Source organism: Pelecanus crispus, chromosome 1 (assembly GCF_030463565.1).
Source record: "Pelecanus crispus isolate bPelCri1 chromosome 1, bPelCri1.pri, whole genome shotgun sequence".
NCBI lineage: Eukaryota > Metazoa > Chordata > Aves > Pelecaniformes > Pelecanidae > Pelecanus > Pelecanus crispus.
The window spans coordinates 200,020,009-200,046,500 of NC_134643.1; the positions used below are offsets into that span (position 1 = coordinate 200,020,009).

Genomic DNA, 26,492 nt, shown 5'->3' on the forward strand with positions numbered 1-26,492 from the left:
CTGGGGTTTTGCATCTACAGTGGGTATAAACCTGCCCTGGCAGACTTCAGCTGCACCTCAACAATGCAAAATTTTGAATAGTTTGTTTGGGTTTTTTTAACAAGTAATGTCTGTTTTCTTAGGTTTGAGTCTTTGGTGGTTGTCTTTTCCTACCTCTTTCTTTGTAGCCATGATTCCTGGAAATTTTTTTTTTTTTATTCTTCCCCCTCCTCCTTTCTTTTACTGAAAACAGTGTTTACTCTGGAGCTGAGCCTTAAAAAAGCCCACCAAATAACTTGAGGCTGTTGATAAAATCATGAGTTGGCAAAGCTGGGACTCCTCTGTTGCCTTCAGAAAATACCTACTTTTTCTTTAAAATCCTGTGATATATTTTTTCCCTTGAGGTTTTGATTTTTTTGCATTGGTTTTGCAGAATTATCATTTCCCTCCTCTTTTTTTTTTCTGTTGGTCTGTGTTTCCTTTATGGTGCTCCTTTGATTTTGGCCAAAGGCCCAATACCCCTGAGTAGTATCTCTCAAAAGATGTTTGGTTTTTCCTCCACTCTGTCAAGCTTCCTCCTTAATCTTGTCTTTAAACTTATCTTTTGGTCTTTCTCCAAGCATTTACATGTTCTTCTTCCCACTTGCCAGCTCAGCTCTGGAAATACAGTCCAAATGTCATGGCTGCCTCAGATCCTGGTGAAGATCATTGCAACTTTGAGGATTTCCGCTTAATTTTCCTTCTTTTAGTCTTTCTTTGTCTCGTCTTGTTTTTCTTTCACTGGCAGTGGCTTTTAGCTAATTTAGACAGCACGGTGAGCTGGAATTGGGGCAAGCTGCCACCTGTGTTTGTAGCTGTGGTGAAGTACTAGTGTTAATTCTTAAGTGTCTTCCAGTATGATTGTCTGACATACATGCTGGGAAGTTCTTTGGTATTAGCTTCAAAAGCATCACACTATCAAAAGCTTCACATCTTGTGTAGAGAAGGTGGTTTCTAAAATCCGTGTTTTCAAAGTTTTAGGAGACTTTTAAAGTACACTAGCAGTCCTGACAGGTAGCTGGTTTGAGTTTTACTCCAAATTTCTTCGTTTTTTCTGGAGTTCAGTCAGACATTGGGCAAAAATTTGATGTCAGCCTGTTTATCATTATAATAGAGTGGCAAGGGTTGGTACGTGGCGTCATGACAGGCAAATATGCAGACGTTCCAGAAATTTGCAACAGGGGCTTTGAACACACAGGTTGGCAAGTGCTGGACATGTTACAAAAGCAGCAGCAGGTGGGAATGGTTTGCAGTGGAGACTCCGGCCTCTTGGCTGACCAACCAAACCATGACAAGTGGTTCTGAATTACTGATATGTTCAGCTGCCGTTATGGGGAATGTCATCACAGTACCCAAAGTTTATAGCAGCAAAGAAACTGTACTGCTCCTCCCTCCTCCTCCTCTTCCTCCTCCTCTATGAATGATGCTCCTTGATCTTCCCTAAATTTTTCAATCATTTCACAAGCAGTGTTGCTTATATGCCATGGTCATTTTACTCCAGGGAGGAGATCTTTTTGATGCTATCACTTCCACCAACAAATATACAGAGCGGGATGCCAGTGGGATGCTTTACAATCTGGCCAGTGCCATCAAATATCTTCACAGCCTGAACATTGTCCACAGGGATATCAAGCCGGAGAATCTACTGGTAAGTGAAAATTCAGCTTTCAATATTGTTGATAACTTGGGAGTGTGTGAGAGAAGGTCTGCACTTCTCCCTCCCTCCACACACACTCCAAGTTTATTTCAGTCTTTTAAGTCATTGGTCTTTAATTTTAACCTTAGCATTGTAAAGCTCTCCTAAGAGTAACAGCTGTCACAAAACGTACAGTAACATCAGCTGGTATGTCTAGACTGTTCCCCAGGACACAGCAACAGAGTTGTTCCAGTGATCACTAGAAGTGACCTTTCAGTGAGCTGCAGTATAATTTCAAGCTTCTCATAACTACGAAGCTGTTCTATCCTCAGCAGACCATTCTGTACTTCTGCAGCTGCCTCAGTAATTAGCAGCAGTTCAGTTTTACAGACATGGTGGGTATAAATGTTGTGCCCGAATCATGTAGGATGTCAGGGCAGAACCAGGAAGAGACTTCAGAGTCCTTCCTTTCCCTGCTGCATCTCCCAAATAATCCCATAGCACTATTTATTAATACACTTCACTAAATAGCCTGAATCTTCCTTTTCCTGACTGAACCTGTATGAGCCCTGTCCACTGAAGGCAATGTAAAACATACCCTGACAATTAGTTCTTCTGAGGATTTTACACTCTGGAATGCAGCAGTTGTGTTCTCCAACTGACTTAGTTCTATTTCTTCTGAGAAATTAATTTCTCCTGATTATCTCACTGTTCTCTGAGTTTTCCTGAATTTGCTGACATGTTCCAGTACCAAGATGTCCCAATTCTCCATATATTCTGCAACCATAAAACAACGTTTAAGATGCCTGGAATATCAGTTCTCTCAGCTGCGTGCTCTTTGCCATGACTTAGTGCATTTAGTCCTGCTTGACACTGAAGAGGTTTTATGGGAAAGTTGACTCAAGCAGACCTTACTAAACTTCCAGGGAGTAGGATTTTTATAGCTGAGGTTCCTATAGTGGCAGGTGCCTTTATAGTTCCGGGTGAGGAAGTAGCCTGCCCTCGTTTTCCAGAAACTGCTAAAAACACGTTGGGTAGGAGTTTCACCAGACACTAACAATTGATACTCCTTTTGCAGCCCTTGTGCTGGTGTTCGTAGGAGAACCGCATGCAGAAGTTATAGCAATCACATGCCAGGATTCATTAATGCTGTGACTTGGAGCATGTAGGACGGTCTTGGTCTGGGGAAAGGCTTGCCCTGCTCTTGTTTTGGCATGTCTCGAAATGCCTAAAGTCTGACAACAGTAGAGTGAGGTTTTGGGGGAAGAGAGAGAGGTAAGCAGGAGGTGGGGCCAACAGGGAGAGGATTAAATTTCCCTGCCCAGCCATCTCTGGTAATTACCCACTACCAGGTGTGACCACATTGTTTGCATTCTAGCTGAATTGTTTCTGAGTGATTTTTCCAGTGTTGTGCGTATGTAAAGGTCCTACATTGATATTGATACTGATCAGTGAGGATGCAGCACTTAACCTCTTGCAGCATCCTAACTCTCAAAAGTTAGCATTTGATTCACAAATTGTATTAATTCTCTAAGGTTTATCAGGTCCTTGGAAGAAATTAACACTGGTTTAGAAAAGTGCTTTTGAACCAGCCTTGCCTGAGTTCTGACCTTGTCTCTGACATTGGCTGTCTGTGGCCTTAGTGTCTCTTGACCTTTCTACTTTTATCTTCTTACCTGTCAAATGGGATGGGTAGTTCCTTGTATCACAATATTGTGATTAGGGTTATTTTCCTGGCATTTATAAAACCATTGCAAAATGCCATATGGGCCTTAGCCTTTCTGTTGCTAAAGACCTTCTACTTGCCTTCTGTAGCCTGCCTTTTGCTTGCAGCTCTGTAACCCTTCACCTAAGTGCTCACGGCAGTATTTTTCCCTTGTTCTTGTGCTGTTGCTTTCACACCATTACTGTCACGGTCTTGCACCAGCAAACGCCAGTAGTGTTGTTACAGCAGGTTCTCCTGGCCACCGGTGTGAGAATCAGCCCTTGCCCTTCCCCGCCTTTTCCTACCCCTGAGTTGTAGCTCTAGGTTTAGGGGAGCCTATACCAGGCCTGCCCAAAGCGGAGCAGCTAATGGGGGGCGGCAGCATCTGCCCCTGTCCATACATGCCCCAAGGCTAACAGCCCCGTTAGCAGGAAACAACAGGGAAGATCAGCAAGGCCTGACAAAAGCTATTGAGTTACTATAGGGAAAATATGTGGGGGTTGAAGGGGAGCATGCTGCTCTGGAGAGGGTGTCCAGAGGAGGATGCTCATTTCAAGCCTCCTTATTGCATCTCTTCCCAGCTCCTGGGAGAGCTTTCCCTTTCACCTTCCTCTTTATCTCCTTTGTTTTTTCCTTTTCCCCAAAAGTAACTTTCAGGCTTAGAGCTGATGTGTGCCATCAGCTGTAGACCCTGCTGATAAATCTTTGTGTGTGTCAACCTGTCTCAGCGTCCTATGTGCAACACCAGTTATTTCTGTGAGTGCTTAAATATTCTTTATTATCCTTAAGGCACGCAAAGCCCACCTAACGGTCAACTGTCCAAAAGTTTAGGGAATGCTGAATACCTGTGATTTTTTAGCAATTTTTTTTTGTTCTCTAGAGAGTGTCTTCCATGCTTTAATTGGAACATTTTTCATAATTGCTGCTATTTAGCACGTTTATTTTGTCAAGCCATGGGATGTCTTTATAGCCATATAATAAACCCTAGAGAACAACTTCTCTGACTGTTGCCATCTGCACTGATCACAAGAGCAGCTTAGAAAATACTGACAGTCTTTATAGTAATAGGATACATATGGTGGCACACAATTATGTGTGGCTGCATTCAATTAGTGTTGTACAATTACGCAGCTTTATTGCTTAGTTAAAACAGTGAAAGCACTACATAGTAGGTAATTTGCACTAATCCCCATTTCTTTAATTGCCCTTCAGTATTTAAATGCAGTAGAACATATATAGCATTTGTTCTGAATAACATGAGCATTAAATTATTTTCCACATTCCTTGACTGGCAAGTAACATACCACAGCTTCACATTGGGCTCCTTTTTATATGGAGTTATAACAGGGTGGGGAAAAGTTACTTTCTTCAGTTTTACAAGTCAACTGAAGTAGTTTTCCAAGGAAAGTAATTCCTGGAAACAGATGGGGCAAAATACTAGAAAATGCACAGTACCAAACGTTCTGCATCGGTAAATATTGCCAAACAAGCCTTTTCCATAATTAATTTCCAGGATATATGAGTCATACAAGGTGTGGTCAGTTGAAGAAGGGAATTTACGAACATTCACTAGGTTAACACAACTCAGAGAGGGCTTTGTAAAAGACAACCACATGAAATACAATAGGAGATGCTAATTAGACTGGATTCAGTTCTTGATGTCTAAGTGCACACTTTACATTTTTCAGCAAGTGAATAAACCTCTAGTCTCTAGCCTTTAATTAAAACTGTTGTTGAATTTAGATTTATTACTGCCATTTCAGAGAACACTTTCTTTAGTTTCAGGAACCAGATGTATTTAACAATCTGTGTTTTTAATAAAGCCATAATTGCTTTTTTCCCAGTGCGTTTCTATAAGACTATCTTTTTTTCTGGCTTAGTAGCAGAGAAATGTGAATCTGTACCAAATTGCTCATCCTCTTAAAGATCCAGTTGTATTATTAAGCATAACATAAGGAAAGGAGAAGAATTGTGTGTATTCCGAGTATCTGCTTGTGGCTGTATCACCTGGTAGCAGGGATTCAGGACAGAGAGGGGTTTTCTCTCTAGCCATGACTAACATTAACAAAGGAGAAATCTGGGGAGGCTGTCAAATATAACTAATTGTTATGAGCTATAGCAGATCTGTAGCAAACAGTGGTGAGAGACTTCAAGATTTCATTTTTGCACCAAGTGAACTGTCCAAGGGTCCATTGTAGAATTTATTGCATTTTTGTAAGAAAAAAATCTAGGATTTTCCTCTGCAAACAGTTGTAGATAAATGTGATTTGTGAGGTAGGAGTAGCCGGTCAAGATGGGTATTAAGGATGATTTTGGGTTTGATTGTGAAGTATGATATCGTCTGGTTTTGCACAGTGTTACTGCTAATTGTTGTCAGGATGTCACTGTTGGTGAGCCATGCTGCATGGAGCTTTGATTTGGGTCACAAAATAATAATGTGACACATATATACTTTAAGAAGACCTGTGTAGACTTTCCATTTTTAAGGTGCTGTTATGGTAAACAGCATTAAATTGCATCATAAACAATTTTAAAATAGGAAGCAAGAACCCAAACCAGCAGCTGGATTAAAGAAAGACTCACAGTCCAGTGTTTAATTTAGTCTTTTTATTTTAAGCACTTTCTGTATGTTTTCAGTGTTTGCATGTTTGGGTTTCTTTCGCATTCAGCCAGCTTTTGAAATTGTGTGTTTTTAACTGATGTTTCTAGCTTTTTTCTTGTGACTATATCTTAACCTCCCTTTGCACCCATAAAAACCCGTGAAAGATCACGTTCCTGCTGTGAAACCCATGTTTTAAGACAGGATTTTCATGTATACTCATTAGCAGCCCTACCTATGTCCATTGATGATGATGGTAGCATACCGTTAAGACAATGATTGGTGTTTAACGGTCATCCAAGGAGAGGACAGTGTTTCTAGGTGAAATAGTCCAGCCAGGTTTGCGTCTTGTGACTTCAACACACAGAGAAGAATCTGTTGCTGCTATCACTGTTGTATTATCTAAGAAGTTGAAATTCCTGTGCAAGCCTTTAAACTCGGTGCAAGTAAAATGAATTAACTCAAAAACCTTGCACTGTGAGTTGGCTGTCAGTGGGGAGTTAACCTAGGAATGTCACTGCTGGAAGGTCAGACCTTTGCTTCTGGGCTTTAGCTTCTAGCAAGTAGTACGTCCTTCATTGGCCAGGTAGTAAGATAAGTCTTTCCCAAACACCCTGAGTGCATTCAAGGGAAGTTGTCCAAATTGTCTGTGAATTTTCAAAGCATGCAGAGAAGTATCTTGTAAGTGAGGAGGAGAAAAAAGACTGTAAATTAGAAGGAACATTTCAGGCAGTTAGTAGATGATGTAGTAGTTACCTTGATGGTATTGCATTAAACCTTTGAATTTTTCTTCTGATTTAGGTTTATGAACACCAAGATGGAAGCAAGTCCCTGAAGCTAGGAGACTTTGGCCTAGCAACAATTGTGGATGGACCTCTATATACTGTTTGTGGGACCCCAACATATGTAGCTCCAGAAATCATCGCTGAAACTGGGTAAATCACTTCCAGTGATGATTCATTGATGTGTACACAGCGGAGCGTGTTCTCACCCATGTGCCAGATAGGAGTTCTTGCAATTAAGATTTTTATGCTGCCTTTGCTTGGATATGATGCAGAATCATGGCTCATAGAACAATTTAGTTGGAGGGGACCTCTGGAGGCTATCTTGTCCAAACCAGCTCAGAGCACGACCAACTTCGGAGTTATATTCGGTTCCTTTGCCCGTTGTTGGCCTTAAAACTTCTCAGCTTAAGACTGAGTTACTAACTAGCCATTTGCAGATACAATAAAACTAACTCTTAAGCTGTTCCCAGAGACTGCTAACTACCATTGACTTAATTTTATTTCTTTATCACACACTGTCCTCTTCTTCTGATTTGTTCCACAAAGCAAATGCCTGCTGGCTTGAGCAGCCTGTGTCACCTTTGCAGGCTTCACGTTGGTAGGTGTCACTGCCTAACTCAAGAATAGAGCACAACATCTTCTTGTGCAATCCTACATTCTGATCTGATGTGGTTTTAAGATGTAAATGTAAAAAAGATTTGAAAGTGTAATTAGGGTATGTAGATAGGACATAGAGAAAGTTCACATGAGAATATATAAGAAATTATTCATAATTCTGAAAATGTTTCCTCTGTTCTTGTATGGTAGTTCATAGGAGTCGGATGTCTCTAACCATGTCTCTCACACTTCTAGATATGGCTTGAAGGTGGACATCTGGGCAGCGGGTGTGATTACTTACATCCTGCTCTGTGGTTTCCCTCCGTTCCGTGGGTATGGACTGATCTATTCAACCATCCTTGTTCTGTGAATCGGTCCCTGTGCTGCTTTTGCATTAAGCACAGAGATTCCCACTGGAAAAAGTTCTTTGTTCTTAGGGTTTGTTTTTTCCCATGCTCTGCATAGTAATTTACACAAACCCCGTAAATGTCTGTGATTTTACTGTAAAATCTCTGTCTCATGTTTGTTTATTTTAGTTTAAACTTCATTGCATTATAAAACAAGAGCCTCCATTATGGGTTCTGGGTGCCTTTGCCTGATGTTTAAAATACACAGTGAAATAAGCATCTTCTTTCATGGACCAAATACAACATATTTTGTGGTCGGTAAAAGGTAATTAAAATGTAAGCCACTTAATAAGGACATGTCAGATCTTTTCTCCCCCTCAAAGCAATTGCAAAGTTGTTGACAATCCTAAAGAGAAGCAGGTTGCCTCAGAAAGAATATACCAAATGCACTTTGTTTTATGCTCTCACCATTCACACCCATGGTTGCATGCTTGGGGGGAATCAACAGCTTCCATAAGCATACTAAGAGATCGCCAATTAAAAGCAATTTCAAGAAGCCTATTGAAACCAGCTGTGGAAATAATTTCTTTGTGGGTTTTGTTGTTGTTTTTGTTTGTTTTTTACTTTACAGAAGTGGAGATGACCAAGAAGTGCTTTTTGATCAGATTTTGATGGGACAGGTGGATTTTCCATCTCCATATTGGGACAACGTTTCTGACTCTGCAAAGGTAGGTGTATATAGTTGATGATACTTTCTTCTCCAGTATTATTCCCAGTGCCAGTATCTAATTAATGTCATTCTTTCACAGTGCTGTATTTGACATGTTTCATACATCTCCTGCTACACCTATAAATTCCTCTGGGTCACCAAGTATGTTGTCGTTTTATCACTGTCCGTCTGTTAGACTCCAGGTGGTTCTGAAATGGACCCCGTCTCTATATGATATCTCACACAACAGAGAGACCAGCAGCCCTTTCTGATCAAGAAAAAAATTAAGTAACTTTGCCTGACCTACACTTCTTAGCTTGAAAGCTCCCTGGGACTGTGCTTTGTACGTACTTATGATGGGGACCAGGTACCAACATGGAGCCTTTGAATATTATATAATAATATTATAGGGAGGCTGTTTTCCCCTTATTAATCCCATTAGATGATATGCTTGTTTCTTCCTGTCAAAGAACCAGGCCTCTCATTGCCTGTGACTCCTTATTGTTGTCAGTGTGGTACGAAATACAGACTGCGGTCCACCAGTTCATGGGCCGTAGCCTCTTGGCACATGACACAAGAGGCAGAGCTCGAGAATACTTTTCAGATACAGATCCTGACAGAGTTCATTATACCTGCAGATCAGATCAAGTTGTTTGACTCTCATTAGTACACTGGAGCAACAGCTTAACTCACAGACTTTCTAGGGATCTGGCATTCACCATAGTCATGTGTATGAATAGATATAAAGAGATAATACACATGTAAAAAAAAAAAAAAAAAAGCCAGAATCTTAAAACTATTCATATGGTCATCCTGTAATAAGTGCTTAATTTCTGCCAGTTTACTTCTGTAGCCTGTAAGGCAAATCCAGGCAAAACTGTCTTCCTCTTTCCTTCAGTGTGACAGTGTTTAATCACAAAACAAATACGAAATTTGGAGGTGGATGCATGTAATGAACATAGTGTTCTACATTCCAAATCTCCATTCTTTGTAGAGTTACATCCTGCTTTTAGAGATATATGGAAGGTGATCAGGACTAGCGTTTTAGCCTGTTAACTAATGAGGTTAACAAATGAGATATAGTTACATAGTTGGAAGAAGTCCTCTAAACCACATCATTGTGTTGTAACAGGCTTTATTTCATAGCATCGTTAATGAGAACTCTGCAAGTCCTTTACCAATGGTGTTCTCCTGTGAAACTCCTTCTTCCAAATAGTTTAGTCAAAAAATTCTGTTCTGAAGCACTAGCCTATTCATTTAACTTTGTCACTAAGTATTATTAACTTTGGTCTTTGGTGATACCCCTTTATTTGCTGTCATACTGCCATCCTGTTTTCTGTGCACTCCACTCACTGGTGGAATTAGATATATGCTTATTTACATGCTAGTTGAAAACTAGGTAATTGCAGAGGAAATCAGAAGATGAAAAATAATGTATTAAGTGGGTTTTTTTAATATCTTCTATGTTATTTATACAAGAGCTTAAAGTAAAATTCTAGATTTGCTGGCTTTTTTCCTACAGAGGAATTGGCTTTTTCTTAATGGGAAGCTAACCTAATTTCATGCGGCCATCTGTTTTGTACATTATGTATTAAGTGCTTTTCTCTTAAACACTGGCTACAGAACTGTAACTCAGAACTGTCTTCCAGCTTTTCAAGGTACTGTTAGACATTGATTTAAAAGCTCAGCTTGAACTTCAGCAGTTCATAGTTGTTCTTTTTTTTAATAATCTTAATTATTTCTGCAGTTGGTAGTTCACTGTCTTTGAGCACACTTACATAATCAGTTGAAGAGCACTTTAATGAATTAAATGTTGATTTGTTCCTTAAAAATGTTCTTTACATTTGACCCAGTATTCCATTTCTCAGGAACTTATCACAATGATGCTTCAAGTAGATGTAGATCTGCGATTCTCAGCCTTGCAAGTTCTTGAGCATCCATGGGTTAATGTAAGTATTTTCAGGCTTGTAGATGCTGCTTGTAATTTGGCACCTTTGAGCTCTTTTCTGTCAAGTCCTTTCTATGTCCTTTTGGAGCCAGCACATTCTAAAAATGCCACAGATTTAACTGGAAATAAGCTGGGTTACAGACTGGTTTAGTATATCACTCGTACTTTGGAGTATTTGCTATTTTATGCATGCTCAGCTACGTTTTCTCTGAAGTATTTTGGGCCAGGTTTTCAACAAATCCCAACCACACTTGACAAATTTATATCTCTAACAATCAGCTTACAGGTTCAGTGACACATTTTGCTTTCCAAAAATCAGATGGACTCAAAAATCTGACAGTCATGATTAAGAGCTATTGAATTATAGTCCATAGTGTTAAGCCTACTTGATCCAGCATGAAACAGGGAAACCTTTAGAATCATATTTAGCTTCTGACGTTGAAATATACATATATTTATGTGCAGCCATATCCATTTAATCTGAGTTACCATGAAATAGTATTTATGTATCCTGGCTTATCTCTAAGTGACTGGACATTTGCCATAAAAGTGGTAATCAGTGAGGTGGCATGCAGATAAATCTGGCAGAGAATAAAGAGGATTCTCTTTAATTAATGTTGAGACAAGGACACTACTTAATATTTGTTAATTATTTCAGGATATTTAATATGTCTTAAAATATTTGATGACAAGAAAGAAAAACTGGAGAAAACCCAGATTCAAATTCAAAATGGAAGACTGAGAAAAGAAATACAGTTGGGATGAGAAGAGAAAAAAATTAAAGGAGGAAGAAATAATGTTTCATTTTGTTTGTTGCAAGTTTGAGTGTGCAGTCCTCCCTGGAATACTATTTGGTCCCTCAGCTGCTGTATCCAAAACCTTTTTCTCACTAAATACTATTTAAAAATTCAAATATACAGTAACCTCAAATGTTAATCTTTTTTTATGAAAGTGTCCTCCTCATAGCACAGAATAGTGGCAATCAGTTAAGTAGTTTACCAAGTATATGCTTTAGTCTTGGAGGCTCCCTTATTGCCCAAACCATTTTTGGTTTTTAATTGTAAATGCTGTTATCATGCAGAGCACTTCTGCAGCGTGTGAAGAGCGCAAGAATCCAGGACAGTGTCTGATGAAAATCTTTTCATTTTTAAGATGACATTCAAGCGGCTGAAATATGAATTTTCCTTGGTGCCAGGTGCTGTCCTTAGACATAGTGTTCTCTCACAGTTTCTAATGACTTTTGGCGGCTGAGGTGCTTCTCTGTCTCCATGGGAGGAGGACGGGTGGGGATTTCTGGAGCGCTGCTGAGGAAGAGATGGAAGTGACTGATCAGAAGCTGCAGAGAGGCCAGGTCACTTGCGGTGTCAGTCTGCACACTGCTACTGAGGTTACTGAAACATCACGTGTTTACACCACATAAGGATGTGGTTGCTAATCTTCCTCTTTTTCTGAAAAATACATTGAAACTGTTAATGCTCCCCCCGGACACCTTTGGGGTTTTTTTTTTTTGGCTTCAGTTACGCCACGATGTCTTTTAGGAAGCCATTCTAGTGAGATGTATTAAGAAGAGATGCATCTCTTTGTCAGTAACGTGATGGTGATGGTGTGCAGGTGACATGATGGTCTGCTCCCTGCCCTCGCTAGTGCCTGCTGATGGGGAGGGACGGGGAAAGGGGACGGGGGCTAAAGTCTTCTACCACTCCAGAGCTCCACTAACCAAACCTGAGCTCTGTTACTGAAGCACGCTGGCAAATTCCTGGATTTCTGTGCAGCAAGTTAAAATGTGGAGTCCTTTGCCAGAGGATGTGGTAGAGGCCAAGTATAAATGAATTCAAAAGGGAGTTGGATACATTTTTGGAGGATGAGTCCATTGGTACCTATTAAATATGGTGGTCTGGATAAAAGTTTTGGCTCACAAGGTTCTTAAGTACTTGGTTGGCAGAAACTGGAGGATATACCATGGAAAGTTCCAGATCTTCTTGTCTTCCTTAAATGTACTATTTCATAAACAGTGACTACAATGCACTGTTGGAAACAGGATACTGTGTTCAATTCACCTTTGGTCTAGCTCTGCTGCACTTCTCGTAGTTTTATGCTGATTATAATTCGTTGCAGTCAAAACCTGTAGCAGTTCTGTCCATAAATAAGTGCATCAAATATTCCATGACAGTTCTGTAATTTCTTCTTTTCTGCCCAATTGCTGCTTTTAGCAACTGAGACAAATCGGTATTTTGTCTTCAGCAATACGCTAACGGTAGTTCATAATGCAGATCAAAACCTCTTTTGAATTCTTTTATGTATCCTCCAGATATTTTTTCTGGAAGGAGAAAGGCCAGCACTGGGACCAGTTCAGGAAAGTGCTTGATTGAGCACATTCCAAACGTCGCTCCTATTTCAAGCCATCGCACATGGAAACGCTTAATATTAGGCATAAAATTAACTAGATGACACTAAGATCCTAGTTCACTTCAGGAGAAATAAGAACATGGCTGAGTTGAAACAGGTGCTTAAATGCTTTCGTGAAAAAGGACACTTCCCTGAAATGGGTCTGAGAAGTATGCAGTAGATAGCCTAGCAGGGACAGCCTGCTTGTGTACGGAGGCAGGATGATACGCTGGTGTCACATCCGACCTCGCATCCCCATACCATCACCAGCTTGACCAGCCGGGAACCTGTCACACAACGCCCCTGTACCTCATTTTCCCTGCTGCAGGACAGGGAATTAAAATACTCATCCCTGTTTATAAAAGGCTCTGCAATCTACGTGTCATAATTATCTGAGCAATTACCTGCAACTTTCGTAAAATACTGTCTTTCTGAGAAGAAATGCACATGGAATTTTCACCTAACGCTCCATTTTCCCACATAACCTGTTTAAATACTTTTCCGTGGTCTCAAATGCTGGGCTTTACTTTCCCTTTTCTTATTTTGGTTTTGAACCTATTCATAGAGTGGTAAACTTGCAGCTAAAATGCTGGATAGGACAGCTGGCTTGAAAAGCAGGCATGTGTTTTCTTTGACAATTTTAAGAAACATTTTCTCTCTTTGATCAAACCTTTGATAGAAGTGTTGTAACTGCTTACACTGTATAAAACCATTTTGTAGATTGTAAATAACCATTCTACTTTATAGCTGCTTACTATGTGATTACTTGGTAAATTGCTGAGATTCCTGGAATGTGCTTCGACAGTTTCAATAGGAGCCAACCCTCATTTCAGTTTCAGTTTTTGCTATAAAAATAGCTGGAATCCTCTTGGAAACTGCAAAACTTGTTATGGGCAGAGTCAGACCAGTAAAGCAGTTCCTATGTCAATAATATCCCAGCTGTTTTCAATTGAAAAAAAAACAAAACCTGAAAAGATGTTGGCTACGTGCCACTGCCACAGATGGAGATCTTGAATTCTAAATGCAATTCAGCAGCAGCTCCTTGCCCCCTCCATTTAGTTTATTTGGATTTGTCTCTCCTATGCAGTACACTTAGACCTGGAAATGAATCCATCAGTTTATGCTTCCCCTACAGGGACCCCAGCTCTTTCCTTTACCTGCTCAAATTCTGTGCAAAACCAAAGAATTATAAGAGGCTGGAAGCTTGAGGTCTGGCATTTTAAACGTTGATGATCTTGATAACCTGAATTATACTATACAAGTTACAGGACAAACCTACTCTTTTTTTGCTGTAGAAGTAGTAAATATTTCCTAATACAGCACTGAGCAGTGAATGCTGAAAGGGATGGATTGCGTTCTGTAAATCCTTCTCTGTTAAAACAATCAATATAAAATGTGGTGTGTTGTTGCTGGAGGAGGAAGATGGCACACACCAGCCTGAAAAGAATTAGGGAAACTGGAGCTTTTAAATATTTCCTTAACCATGTCTGCCTTGGAAATTTGTGTGCAAAAGAATTGAATAACGAAAAAGTAAATAGTAATAAGCTGAACATTTGTAAGGAAGTTAATTTAAAAAGACATTTCTTATTTGGTAGCTGCACTACTTTTGGTTACACCCTAGGACACTGCCCAAAGAAAAATCTCCTTGTAATCCTTAAAGGAAACAGTGTCCAAAAGCTTTTCCAGCACTTCTATTTGCTCTAATTTTCTGCTGTTATTTATATAACGAGCTATTCATCTGATGCTTTTAGACTGGGAAAGTAAAGCTCTTGTGACCAACTTATGAAAAGGATCTGAGTGCCTCAGGGCAGCAGGAGTCTGGGAATCCTGAACTTTGTTCCATCTTTTTAACACTTCTTTTTTCTTTGAGCGGCAATGTCTCCTGCCATAGAGAACAAGGCAAATATGAAAACAGTGTTTATTAATTACTCAAATGATGCCAAGACCTTCTGCCTCTTTTTTTTTTCATTTTATTTTGATTTCTTGCAAATAGACCATGAAAGGTATTTTGTGGAGGCTGATAAAAAAATATACATATATCTTAATATCCCAAGCAGTTTACATTGTCCAGGTGAAAACTCAAATTCTGGACCAGAGTTTTCAAACTGTCAAAGAATTTTGGCTGCTCAACTTCTGAGACATGCTCAGGAGAGCGCTTCTTTCAGAGCATCAGCAGTCAATGTCTTCTGAAGCTCATGACCCTTTAAAGTTCCCAGAGTTGAGCACCAAAAATCACTAGTCATCTTTAAAAGATCTTGTCCTGACAGCTAAAGCTGAGATGAAATTCTGTGCCCCTAACCTGCTGCAAGAAGTAGTTCCTATAGCAAAAGGTTAAAATAGGGAAAAAGAACAGTTAACCTCTTTGGGGGCTGCCATCCTTCCCATTACAGCAACCTGATGAAACTCCTTTCAGCAATATTTAGCCTGTTCTCCGATTCTACAACTTACCCTGCTGATTCTGGTGAATCTGATGGGTTTTTCTTCACTTCCTGCCTTTTTAAACTGCAGAGCAGCTTGTTTTCTATGTAGTTAAACAGCTGCCATCTCTCACCCTCAATATCTGTTTTATTGTTGGCTGAAGTGATTCCAGCAGCTAGCTAATATATATTAGCTGGTTTATAAAGCACGTTGGAATAAAAAAAAAAATAACTACTAAACGTCAGGTAGCACCAACAGTAGTAAGAAAATTTAGTAACAATAGAGTAATTCCCATATATCCCTATGCGGAATCTTAAACTGAGCTGGAAGTTATTTAATCTAAAAGCTGGAGCCCAAACTATGTGTCTCTGGCGTGTTGCCACTGGAACTGTGGGTGTGGCGCTTCACCAATAAAATATTACCACAGTCTTGGTAACTGTTGTCTTCTCCGTAATTTAGTCTTTTGACAAGACGACATGAACATTTGGCAGGCTTTCATGTCAAGAAAGCCAAGAGAATGTTCCCCCCTGGCCCCGCCTAGTGAAGAAGAGTTCACTTCACATACTAGCTTTCTTCTGGGAAAGGCAAGGTCAGCGGAAAGCAGGTTATTTTTAGGGGTCATATACCACCAAGCCAAGACTCCCCGGTGCTAGACAATAATCAGCTACTGGGTTGTATTGTTTTGTTTTGTGTTTTGCAGCTGTGTGCACTTGACCATATTTTGCCAGCTGAGACATTTTGTTAAGGGGTGAGTGAGGGATCTCTAAACACAAACTCCCCAAGCTAAATAAATAACAAACCCTAACTAACCTCCCTAAAATTCCCATATGCTCACTGAGCTCATGATTTACTGCAGCGACTCTGTAACTCTTTAAGTGCACGCAGAATTGCTGAAAAGCCAGGGAAAAAAGTGTCCGCCATCTCTCTGTATTCTGATCTTGTCTCTTGTTTGCCCATATTCTGCTAGGACTTCACTTAAGTGGAATATAAGAACTTTTCCAACTGTTGATAGCTATGCATGCCATGCAGTGCTAGCTTGGGATGACCATTGTGGGTGGCCAGTGACCTGATATCCTGCATATTCTGTCTATTCTGCATTTTGTTGCGTATTCCACCTATTCTGCGTATTGTTGCCTGAGATCTTGCACATTCTGCTAGCAGGGAAGTCTCACCGAGCGGTGGCTTTTTGCACTTTTTTCAGGCATAAGGATCTTATTTGCAATTTCTAAAAAAACTCCTTTCTTCTCTTGGGCTTGAATTCAACCTGCTGACTTGCACAAAAGTGCAAACTCCCTTCTTTCTGCTAGGGTTTCGCATCAGCGTTGAGGATGCCTGCGTGCCTAGGTGCAGATAGACAGGTTTGTTCTGCGAAGCGGGATGTCTCAGCCAGGAGGAGGCACCTCCCAGCCCAGCTGCATGGCTTCTGTGCTGGAGCTCACGCACAGCCGGCTAGCTTGGTTGCCCGCAACAGCAGAACATGTGTCTGCCTCTGCTTGGCCATGCAGGTGTGCGCCTACTTTTACCTCAGGTTAGCTCAAGTCGAGAACATGTGTCTTTCAGCAAGGAAGGAGAGGCCACCCACAGCTGGCTCCAGCCCTTCTCTGCTTTTCTGGGCTGTCTGTACCTCCATCTGTCCTTTCCCCGCGGCATCCCAGGCTTGTGTGTCTTGGGACTGGGGGAAGGAATTGCAGTCCCTTGTTACCAGTCAGTCGGAGATTCAATTTGCAGAGGTGGCTTTATTTAACTATGGTTTTCGTACAGTACAGTCATAGTCTGCGGGGAATGCCACAGCAAGCCGTGAACACGCGCCTAACCTGGCCTGCAGATGTACGCAATGATAATTCCTGGCATTGGTGAGGTTCTGCACTCACCCGTCCCAAGGCTCTCGGCCAGGGCATGTCTCAGCTCCCATCTTGCCTCGGTTTCCTCGCCATGGGACTCACTAAGCCGTGGCTGGAACATTCACCCCACCCCATAGTCCCTGAGTCTGTAACCTTTATGACGAGACAAGGACCTTATTTATGTCTCTCAGGGCTTTTGGAGATCCTTTCCTGCATCCTACCAAAACAGGGCCTCTTGGGTGCTTTCTACTTTTGAGGTCATTATCATTACATTTATGTGATGAGTAAACAGAACCATAAACAGGTCTGAACTTAGGAAGCTTTGGAATATTACTGGACCTAAAAATAACTGGGCAGTGGTAGTTAAGACATAGTAGAAAGAATAATTAAATATTTAACAATTATTATTAATTAACATTACCTAAAGTTTGAGAGGAAGATATTGGGTGAAGAAGAAGAGAGAGGCTGGTTCATTACGTAACATGATGTTCACCTTATAAATACCTTAGATATATTGATGGAGACAATGATTGACCCATATTTCATTACAGACTTTTTGTAAATTTTTCTATATTGACAGGTGCTATCAGAAACACCTTGCAATTCCTTTATTTTGCCTTTTCTAGCTGAAGTTTTATTTTGCTTTATTTCTCTGCAGGACGATGGCCTTCCAGAGAATGAACATCAGCTCTCAGTAGCTGGGAAGATAAAGAAGCATTTCAACACAGGACCTAAACCGAACAGCACAGCAGCTGGAGTTTCTGTCATAGCAGTAAGCATCTGAAATACACAGCCAAAACACTGAAATATGTGCCCACAAGACAGTGTGTGTTTAGAACATGCCACCAAAAGAAACTGGAGAGGGTTAATCTTTAGATAAATCTAGCGCTTAATTAATATAAACGTAGTTAGACTGGTATTCTGCACAATTTCTCCATTGATTCTCCTTGTGAGTCATATTGTTATTTAACAGCCCTAGAAGACAGAACTGTACACACACTTCCACATTTTACCAGAAGATCAGTGGACCTAACTCCAAGGTAGATTCAACAATTTGAACTCTGGGATCATGACATTTTACTTCCAGCAGAATCATCACACGGATTGAGGCCACACAGAGGTTGTAGCAGAAGGACAGCAACACTTTAGAATGGAAATTACTTCAGAATTGTAACAGAAAATCTGTATGGCAGCCTCAACTTCTCTGAAGACATCAAAGAGAGCTGTGATGCCTCACTGCTACCTTCATAGTTGATATGAGTCTAGCCACTTCAGATTTAGCTGAGCAGCAGCATTTCATTGTACAGCCACATGCAAGCTGCTTCCCTTTAGGCAGAAGGACTTAAGTGAGTAAAGACTTAACGGAGCTCCTTGCTGCCTCCTGTCGTGTTGCAATTCCACTCTAGGCATTCCAGGTTAGAACGTGTCGGAGCTTCTGAAACCAAGCTTGACCAAACTTTTGACCAAGCTTTACTGAGGTTTCAATGGCATCCTCAGTGTAGCATACATCGCACACATTTGCATTTTTTTCCCAAAGATGAACATGTGTATTAGATATACATGCGCACGGAATATATTCAGTGCATTATGAGATTATTCATACTAACATGCACATCCTTCACATTTTTGATACATCTGCCTGTGTTTGTAAGCTTTTCTTTATTACTCATGGTAATGCTAACGCTCCAAATAGTCGCTAAAAATAAGTGACACGTTAAACATAACCATTCCCATATCAGATTACTCAGTGTTCATTCCCAGCTTCCATAAATTGCAGGTGGTGTGACTGCACATGTACACCTTCTTGTACTGTTTCCACTTTCATGTTTCTCAGCTCAGCCCCTCCAGTAGTGAGTTAAATCAGCATGAAGTAAACTCAGCTCAGCACGTGCAATCTGGCTCACAGGTGTGAACTGTTTGTGCAGCAAAACGGATACTCTCTCAAAGTTACTTGCTATAAGTACTTAAAAGTTCAAGCTGTGCCTCTCTCATATTTTTTCTTTACTCTTTCCAATCCTGAACGTCCTCAACATGGAAGCAAGTTGTTCCTCATGCTTTTCCTAGATTTTCTCAGTCATCAGCTAACATAGTCAGCATTTATTTATTTTCATTTTTAAACAATAATACTGCAACAACTCTCCCACAACTAAAACATCACATACCCATTGCTCATCTGAAATGCAGGTATGTTCTGTATAGACTCGCTGAAACCGTGTTCCTTTCGAATGGACTGCCAGCACGCTTGTCCATGAGAATTACTGCTCAGATCCTCCATGCTAATGACTTCAAAGCTTAAAAGCGAGAAATGATGCCTCTGTCCTCATCCATCCCTCACCTCCTTTATGTTTTTAATTTCCCCGCCCTCCTCTTTTTTTTTAGTTTGCCCCAATTGCTCTGCCAAGGAATTGTTTACAGCAGTTTGACACTTGAGTAATGAAAAAGGCACTGTAGTGAATCTTTCCACTGCAAAACATACATCAGGGGAAAAAAAAAAGTGTATGTTTAATTATATTCTTAATGGCTTTTATTTATTTTTTAGTGTTTGGAAATTTAACAGATTATTTTTAGTGATCATCTCTGTGGGTGAACATCATACTCTGGCACGATTAATCCCACAACTTGGCCTATAAAGTAGAAATGTTTAGAATATTTTTACAGAATTCAGAAAGTGGTTTGATTAGCTTGTGTCAATTGTTTTCTAAAAACTTGGAAGAGATGGGGAAGTATAGACCTCTTTAGTGTTTTGGTAATGTTCCAGAAAGCTAGATAATTTTGATTTTAAGAATAAATTGCCTTTATTTTCTACAAAACTAATTTAAGAAGTAAAATAAAGCCAAAAGCAAAACAACAAAGCCTTTAATTGTTGTTTCTGCATTTGAAAGCATACTTAATATACATTTGACATGCATGTCATCAGGGTTTTACATTTGGGAATCTTCCTTTAACTGTGCAATCTTAAATATCATAGAAGTAAATCTTACTAATGAAGAGTGCTCTACATTTAGAATTTTCAAAGTATGTATGGATGCTGTAACATATTGTTCAGCACTAAAGACGTGCACTAAGTATATTTTCCACAACAATACTGTTTTATTGTGCCTGCCTGTATGTTTACTGTAACTTTTTGAGAGAGTGCTTGTGTATTATAATATATAGAGATGCCTTCTATATATTATATAACACATCTGTGTCTGTGTGTGTGTTTGTGAAAATGTGTTAATATGTGCATATATTTATATAGCTTACTAGTATAAAAGATAAATATTAGCATTATTTTGAGTTTTATAACTCTGTTTATGTACAGAGATAGCTAATCTGCCGTATTTAGTTCTTAATTTTCCTGACACTGGTATGATACTATATGCCTGTTTTCTTCGGTGGTAAGAAGTAACGCACCTCAAAGATCTCAAGCAGTATTTATAATATGCACCAATTAAAACTATAATATGAAAACTCAGTTCCTGAAGATGTGTTTGTGGTCAGCTTGACTGGGAGGAAGTTTGAAGCCACGTGTATTTTACATACATCTACTGTGGCTACTGCTTCCTTCAGCAATGTCCAAATACATTGTATTGACTCCTTTGGTTCAGACTTACGTCTGCTTTGTTGATGTGGTAATCCTCAGTAAAAGTTGTCTCTGACCATTCAGGGCAGAGACATCCTACAAGTTCTTGTGCATGTGTCCAGACTTCAAGTTTGTCCACATTTGAAAGGATTTGTCAGTTTGGACAAATTGCCATAATGAACATGTTGTGCATGCCTAGCGAAGTAGTTCCTTTGCTGATGTAGCAGAAGATGATTCCTCAAAAAAAAAAAATAGCTATACAGGCAAAGAGACTTTTGTGTTGATACATTAAATACATCATTAAAAGTTCTGCCAGCATAACTATGACAGTTGGGAAAAAATTCCCTTAAACCAACATAGCTTTGCCAGCAAAATTTTAATTGTAGGGCTAGCTTTTAAAACAGCAAGAGAATTAACAAGTCCCTAAAAAATGCTGCTTGCTGATGGGAGAGTGTGTAGGAGAAAGATCTCTTTACTTGCCCTGTTCTTAAACTCTTGTCATAGGCATTGACTACCAGTCTCTGTAGGAGATGGGGACTGGGCTAGCGCCCCTCCGGTCTGGGTCAGAATGGCCGCCCTACTGTTGAGCGTGTGCCAAAATATTTGCAGGGTCAGGTTTCTCATACAGCTTTCCAACAGGAACAGTATTTTGTAGTTCCATGATGGTATTTATAAAAGATACTGCAGTAAAAACATAAAACCAGACTTTCACTAAATAGTCTTTTTAAAATTGGGGGATAGATTTTTTCCTTCAATTCTCCAAGGATGTCATCCCATTTTTTGTTTTTATTTGGCCACAAAACAATGCCCCGTGGCTGTACCCTCTGGGCTTTAGCGACAATGGCTAAAGTGACCAAGAGCCAAAATAATTTCTTAAGAATGCTTCTGTGATCCAGAGGTGTGCTGTAATTCCTTGAATGAACCGAGCATCATTTAATTTGTGTTCTTGTCTGAAGTGTTAAAGCTTTGCCTGTATGTTGTCACTTTTGTGCTTGTATTTTTGCCATTGTTAAGACAGAGGAAAAGACTAATGGTCATCTCCTGTTCAGGTCATATGAGGTCTCTGTCTTGGCAGTGGGAGTAAACTCCAGCTCCATAAACTCAACTCAGAGGAATCGAGTAGGACAGCAAAAGAGAAAAGCTGCTCAGAAAGTTGGTGCAGCTCTCTGCCTCTTGCAGAGTCCTTGCTGGGCTGGGGACACCAGCACGGGGCCACTGCCTGCAGTCCGGCAAGCGGAAGGCAGCGGATGGGTCGTTGCCCTGCGTCCTGCCTATTTTTAAATAAAATTACAAATTCCGAGTGGCATTTTTAGCAGTGAGATTACTTGGGTGGTGTGGAAGAGAAGCCAAGTTTAGTCTGTGAGTTTTGCTTGGCTTAAAGATGAACCCATGCCTCGGATGTCACTCCCCATCTATTGTCCGTGTTGTCCTGGGATCATTGTCCGCAGTTGGGTTTCTCATGGCAGGTTTTCCACACCGACGAAATTGTTTTAACTCGTGTTAGGAAGCAACTCCCCCGATTTTCTCTATATTACTTTTTAGCTGTTCGATTTTAGGGCAGTATTTTTGATCTGCTTTTTAAGAAAACATCCCTTTTGTGTATATTATATGCAGCATACAAGGAAGCCAGTAGATGGCAATAGTAGACCAGTGTAGTTAAGCCAACAGAAAATGAACTCTAGGTACAACGTTCTCATGGTTTTAAACAGGAAATGTCCTTTAAATAATTCTAAATAAGATGAAAGCGACATTGTTTTAACAAAATGGAATAAATTATTAAATTCTAGACTTGCAGGGGCGTCATCAAGAAAAATTTAAATTTGCAGTTAGCTCCTAGCTACCCTTGAAGTGGTTGGTAACTAGAAATATGTTGAACTGCTTTTCTGAATTTAGAATTAGAAACTGTCATCAGTATTGGAAATATATGCCACACTCTTATTGAAGCACAAAAATGGCCTTTTCTCTTCATAGGGCAAAATGTGAAAATCATCACAACTAACAATTTTCAAGAGGGCAGAGTGTTTCCCTCAAGATATTTCCCCCTAAAATTTTATTTAACTCGGCTAAATGATGTCTCCACCGTCTGTTAATGCAGCACAGAAGGATTAGAGAAAAACAACACATTTTCTTTGTTCCTATGCACATGATTCTGCTAATGATAAACTAAACTTAAAAGATCTATATTCCTTAAGTAATATCAAGAGCACACTTTCCTGGACACAATGTTAAGTTCATTTCCATTTTGACTTTAATTGGTGCAATTTTAAACCGAATAGTTTTGTACTGTTATCTTTTTGAGCATGAGGTGTAAAGCTGGAATGATAAACAATGTTATTCATGGTTCTGAGTAGTCCAACTCTCCAAGGTTAACGCATTTTTAGAAATGAATTACCATGATTGATGGGGTATCAAAACCCGATTCTTTTCATCTTTACGCATTCCATGATTATGAAGCGGTCTAATTTAAGCCTTGTGTAGTCTGTCTAGCCTGCTCCTTGTAATGGTTGCACTGCATTTTTTAAAAAATTATTAAACCTCTCAGTTTAATTGCAAAAGATAATTTTCCATTACTGGTATGTGCAACTTAAAAGGGCACTTCTGTCTTTGGAGGTAACAAGATATTTGTCAGACTTTTAAATGAATGCATTATGCATTAAGTAACCTATTTCACGAACTCCATTTTAGTTTGAATAAATTGGCTTCTAATTTAGCAAGACCGAATCTAGAGTTAGTATCTTTTTCTTTTCTTTCTTTACTTTTTTTCCTTTTTCGTTTTCGTCTCCGGTACGTGGCTTTAGGATGTTAGATAAGTGCCTCTGAAAGTGAAAACAGTAAATATGCACTAAATAAGGAACAGCTTGCTCTGGAGTCTGAATTCTTTAGCCTAATGTCGATCCACTGAGTTGCCCCGTTTCTCTCTGCTCAGCTGGACCACGGGTTTACCATCAAGAGATCAGGGTCTTTGGACTACTACCAACAACCAGGAATGTATTGGATAAGGTATGAGATGGTGCAGCGCCAACAGTCAGTGTTTCCATGGCAACGTGCTGGCAGTCTCCATTAACCAGTTCCTTCAGTGGATAAACATGCTTTTTGATTTGTTATCCGGTCCATATGCTGCTTTATCAGTTTCGTTTTAATCTTGATTGAGATGCCACACCCCCTCATTCCCTTTCTTCACCCATCCCTCACACCCACATCGCCAGCTTTCTCTTCATCGCACATGCTCAGTATCAATTTCCCCTATAGTTAAAAGGACAGTGTATATAGAAAATCTTCTAGATATGCTGAAGTACGCACCCTCCCCCTCCCTACTGCTTGTTCAGGCATCTGCTTCCCCTGCGCTCCTGTTTGGAAACACACGGAGCGGCAACAGGCTCTCAGCATATATTTTCCTCTTTTTCCATGCGAGATGTGGAGCTATATGCTGTCATTTTAAACCCACTAAACACAATCCTTACCTTAGATTGAACAATGCATTTACATAACACGGTATGTAGAAACTCTCCCAAGTTCATTGAAAAACAATGCATTGTATGTGCTGGTAAGCTTGTGTTTCTAACAATGCATTCTTTCTCTTTTCTTTTTTAAAACCCTTCTGATACCTATTTATTTTGATTTGATTTTTTTAACTATTGCATGAGTCCTTTGAATATATTTTTCTTCATTGTGTAACTGTGCCAGGGTTGTTGTTAGCTGGCTTAACCTGTGTGATAAAATGGGACTCTGGGCGGGAGGGGGTTATTCTGGAGTGGGGGCAGGGAAGGATCCAGGTCTGATAGCCCACGCAAGGCCCGTGCACCTCCTCAGTCAATCCAGAGCCCTGGAATTTCCATCAAGTGGTTATTTGCTGGCTTTTTTCCTACTTATTACTCACAAGACCTGCGTTGTGATAGCTGGAGAAATTTTTATAAGTTTCTTGCGAAACCGGCGTTTTCTAACACTGCAGTGATTGACGCCTTTAAAAACTCGTCCGTGAGGTATTTGGAAAAACCCAGCAAATGAACTGCATTAGCGAAACAGCAGAGATGATCACTGCAAGTGTTTCCAGTAAAGTAAAACTCCCACCCTGGATCATTTCACTGAGTGCATGCATCGGGCTACAGCAGGGTTTCCATAAAACCTAGCCGTTCCCTGAGCGCACGCTGACGGTTAAGTAGATTCTGATATGGATGTTCTGGGGAAAGAAAAACCAAAAATAATCCCGCTCTTCAGGCAAGAAGTAGAAAAGTAGTTCCCATCCTTCAGCAGAACGCTGGCTAGCAAGAATTGAGAAAAGTTTTCACTCCAAGTGCTCGAGTGTGTAGCAGTACCTGTAATTCCAGCCAAACACACTTGTGTCCGTGGCTAGAAACCTACCACAGCCTGCAAGGACACAGCAAAACCCGCTTGGTCCTGGCCACTTGGCATCACGCCTCGCAGGCTCCAGCCCTGTAACGCAGCCGAGAGACGGCAGCACAGCATCTGTGCTTTTTGGTTTTTAAGAAGGGGGGAATTGGGGCCTGAGTGCCCAGCTTTAGCGAAGTGTGGGTTTGATAGAGGAATTTTTCTTTTCCGCTTACGAAGGAAAGATGGCATTTTGTGTCAAGCAGGACTTTGTCAGATAGTTGGAAATTTAAGGCCTCCTGTGTAAAACGGGGGAAGCTCACATGAGTTTTATTTATCTTCCTGGAGTTTAATTGCTATCAATGACCAGCTTACACTCCTTCTCTGCTTTACTGTTTTTATTTTACACACACAAAAAAAAAAAAAAAAAATCTGCCTTTCCATTTGCTAAACGCAATGTTTGAATCTTTTAAAACCCCAGCTTCTGCTCTGGGGAGCAGACCACCAGAAACAGGAGCCTGTGATAAAAGTGAGCGTCTCCTCTCAGATTGGCCTTGACTCAGTTTAACTGCATAGCCCAGATTTTGAAACAAGCCATACGCATTTTGAGGAGGTGAGGCAGGGGGAAGACTCTAATTCTGCAACTTGGTAAATAAATAAACGCTATAAAAATTAAAAAAAAAAAAAAGGCCATTTGACTAAAGCACTAGTAATGGCTGCCATCAGCATACAAAATGACACAACCCTGAATAATGGGCTGGAGCAGATGGGCGATAATCTCTCTTATTCATACATAAACTGCTCTGTTTTCCAGCTGGGGGCAGTAACAACAATGTTTGTAATTAGTGCTTTCTAAACAGGGCACCTAGTGTGGAAAGGCAAATTGGGAGAGCAGGGCTCCTAGGCGGAGATGCTTAATTAGGAAATGCTATAACAGGGAATACCTCCAAACAAGCACTGCCCTGTGTTTGGTCCTCTTTCATCTCCAAGAAACAAACAACTGCTGTAGTGACCAACATTTTGGTCTAAATAAAACCATTTCGATGTAGCAAGTGTTTACTTTTTAGTAGTAACTGTAAGTGCAAATGCAAAGCATATGAAAAGGTTCGTCAGTTCCCATCTATAAAACAGTTAATTTATCACAGCCCTGTGAAAATTAGCCTGAATTCACAAGTCAGCGAAAAATGAAAGCAAGTCCCAAGGAAAATGTAATGCTTGCTCCCTTTGTTAGTGTTAAACTATTCATTTCTTCTCCACTCCTTTGATCGTTTTCATCCCTAGTTTCTAGCAGTCTTCTAAAACATCTTTTTAAATGGCACTATTTCCTCCTTCAGTCAACCAGAAACCCTTTTCCTTTCTCTGCCTAAAAGACTTCCCTGTTCAAAGTGCCTCAAAGTCCTAATTTTCTGAGCCCTTATTCTGCATCCTGTTTTATTCCCTTTAAGATAATACGTGCAAAAGTGACATGACTTTTTTGAGGTACTAAAATACAGCAAACCTTATGTACAGTAATAGTTGTTGTAGCAGGTATGAGATATAATGCCTGGAAAATCTTACAGTGGTCCTTGAATATGAGGAACAGAAAAAATGCAGGGGCCAAATCAATAACATCA

The 26,492-nt window shown here is 40.2% G+C and overlaps 1 protein-coding gene across 2 annotated transcripts in view; it reads left to right on the forward strand.

Annotated features, from left to right (window-relative positions):
* Nucleotides 1–26,492, forward strand: part of DCLK1 (doublecortin like kinase 1) — a 253,897-nt gene that overhangs the window by 220,769 nt on the left and 6,636 nt on the right. Inside the window, exons 10-16 of one of the 2 annotated variants that reach the window (XM_075709381.1) lie at nucleotides 1,520–1,666; nucleotides 6,760–6,893; nucleotides 7,596–7,673; nucleotides 8,319–8,415; nucleotides 10,265–10,345; nucleotides 17,647–17,760; nucleotides 23,480–23,553. In XM_075709381.1, the coding sequence (XP_075565496.1) occupies nucleotides 1,520–1,666; nucleotides 6,760–6,893; nucleotides 7,596–7,673; nucleotides 8,319–8,415; nucleotides 10,265–10,345; nucleotides 17,647–17,760; nucleotides 23,480–23,553 (725 nt within the window). The remainder of the gene's footprint in view (nucleotides 1–1,519; nucleotides 1,667–6,759; nucleotides 6,894–7,595; nucleotides 7,674–8,318; nucleotides 8,416–10,264; nucleotides 10,346–17,646; nucleotides 17,761–23,479; nucleotides 23,554–26,492) is intronic. The other variant, XM_075709376.1, reaches the window with a different exon arrangement.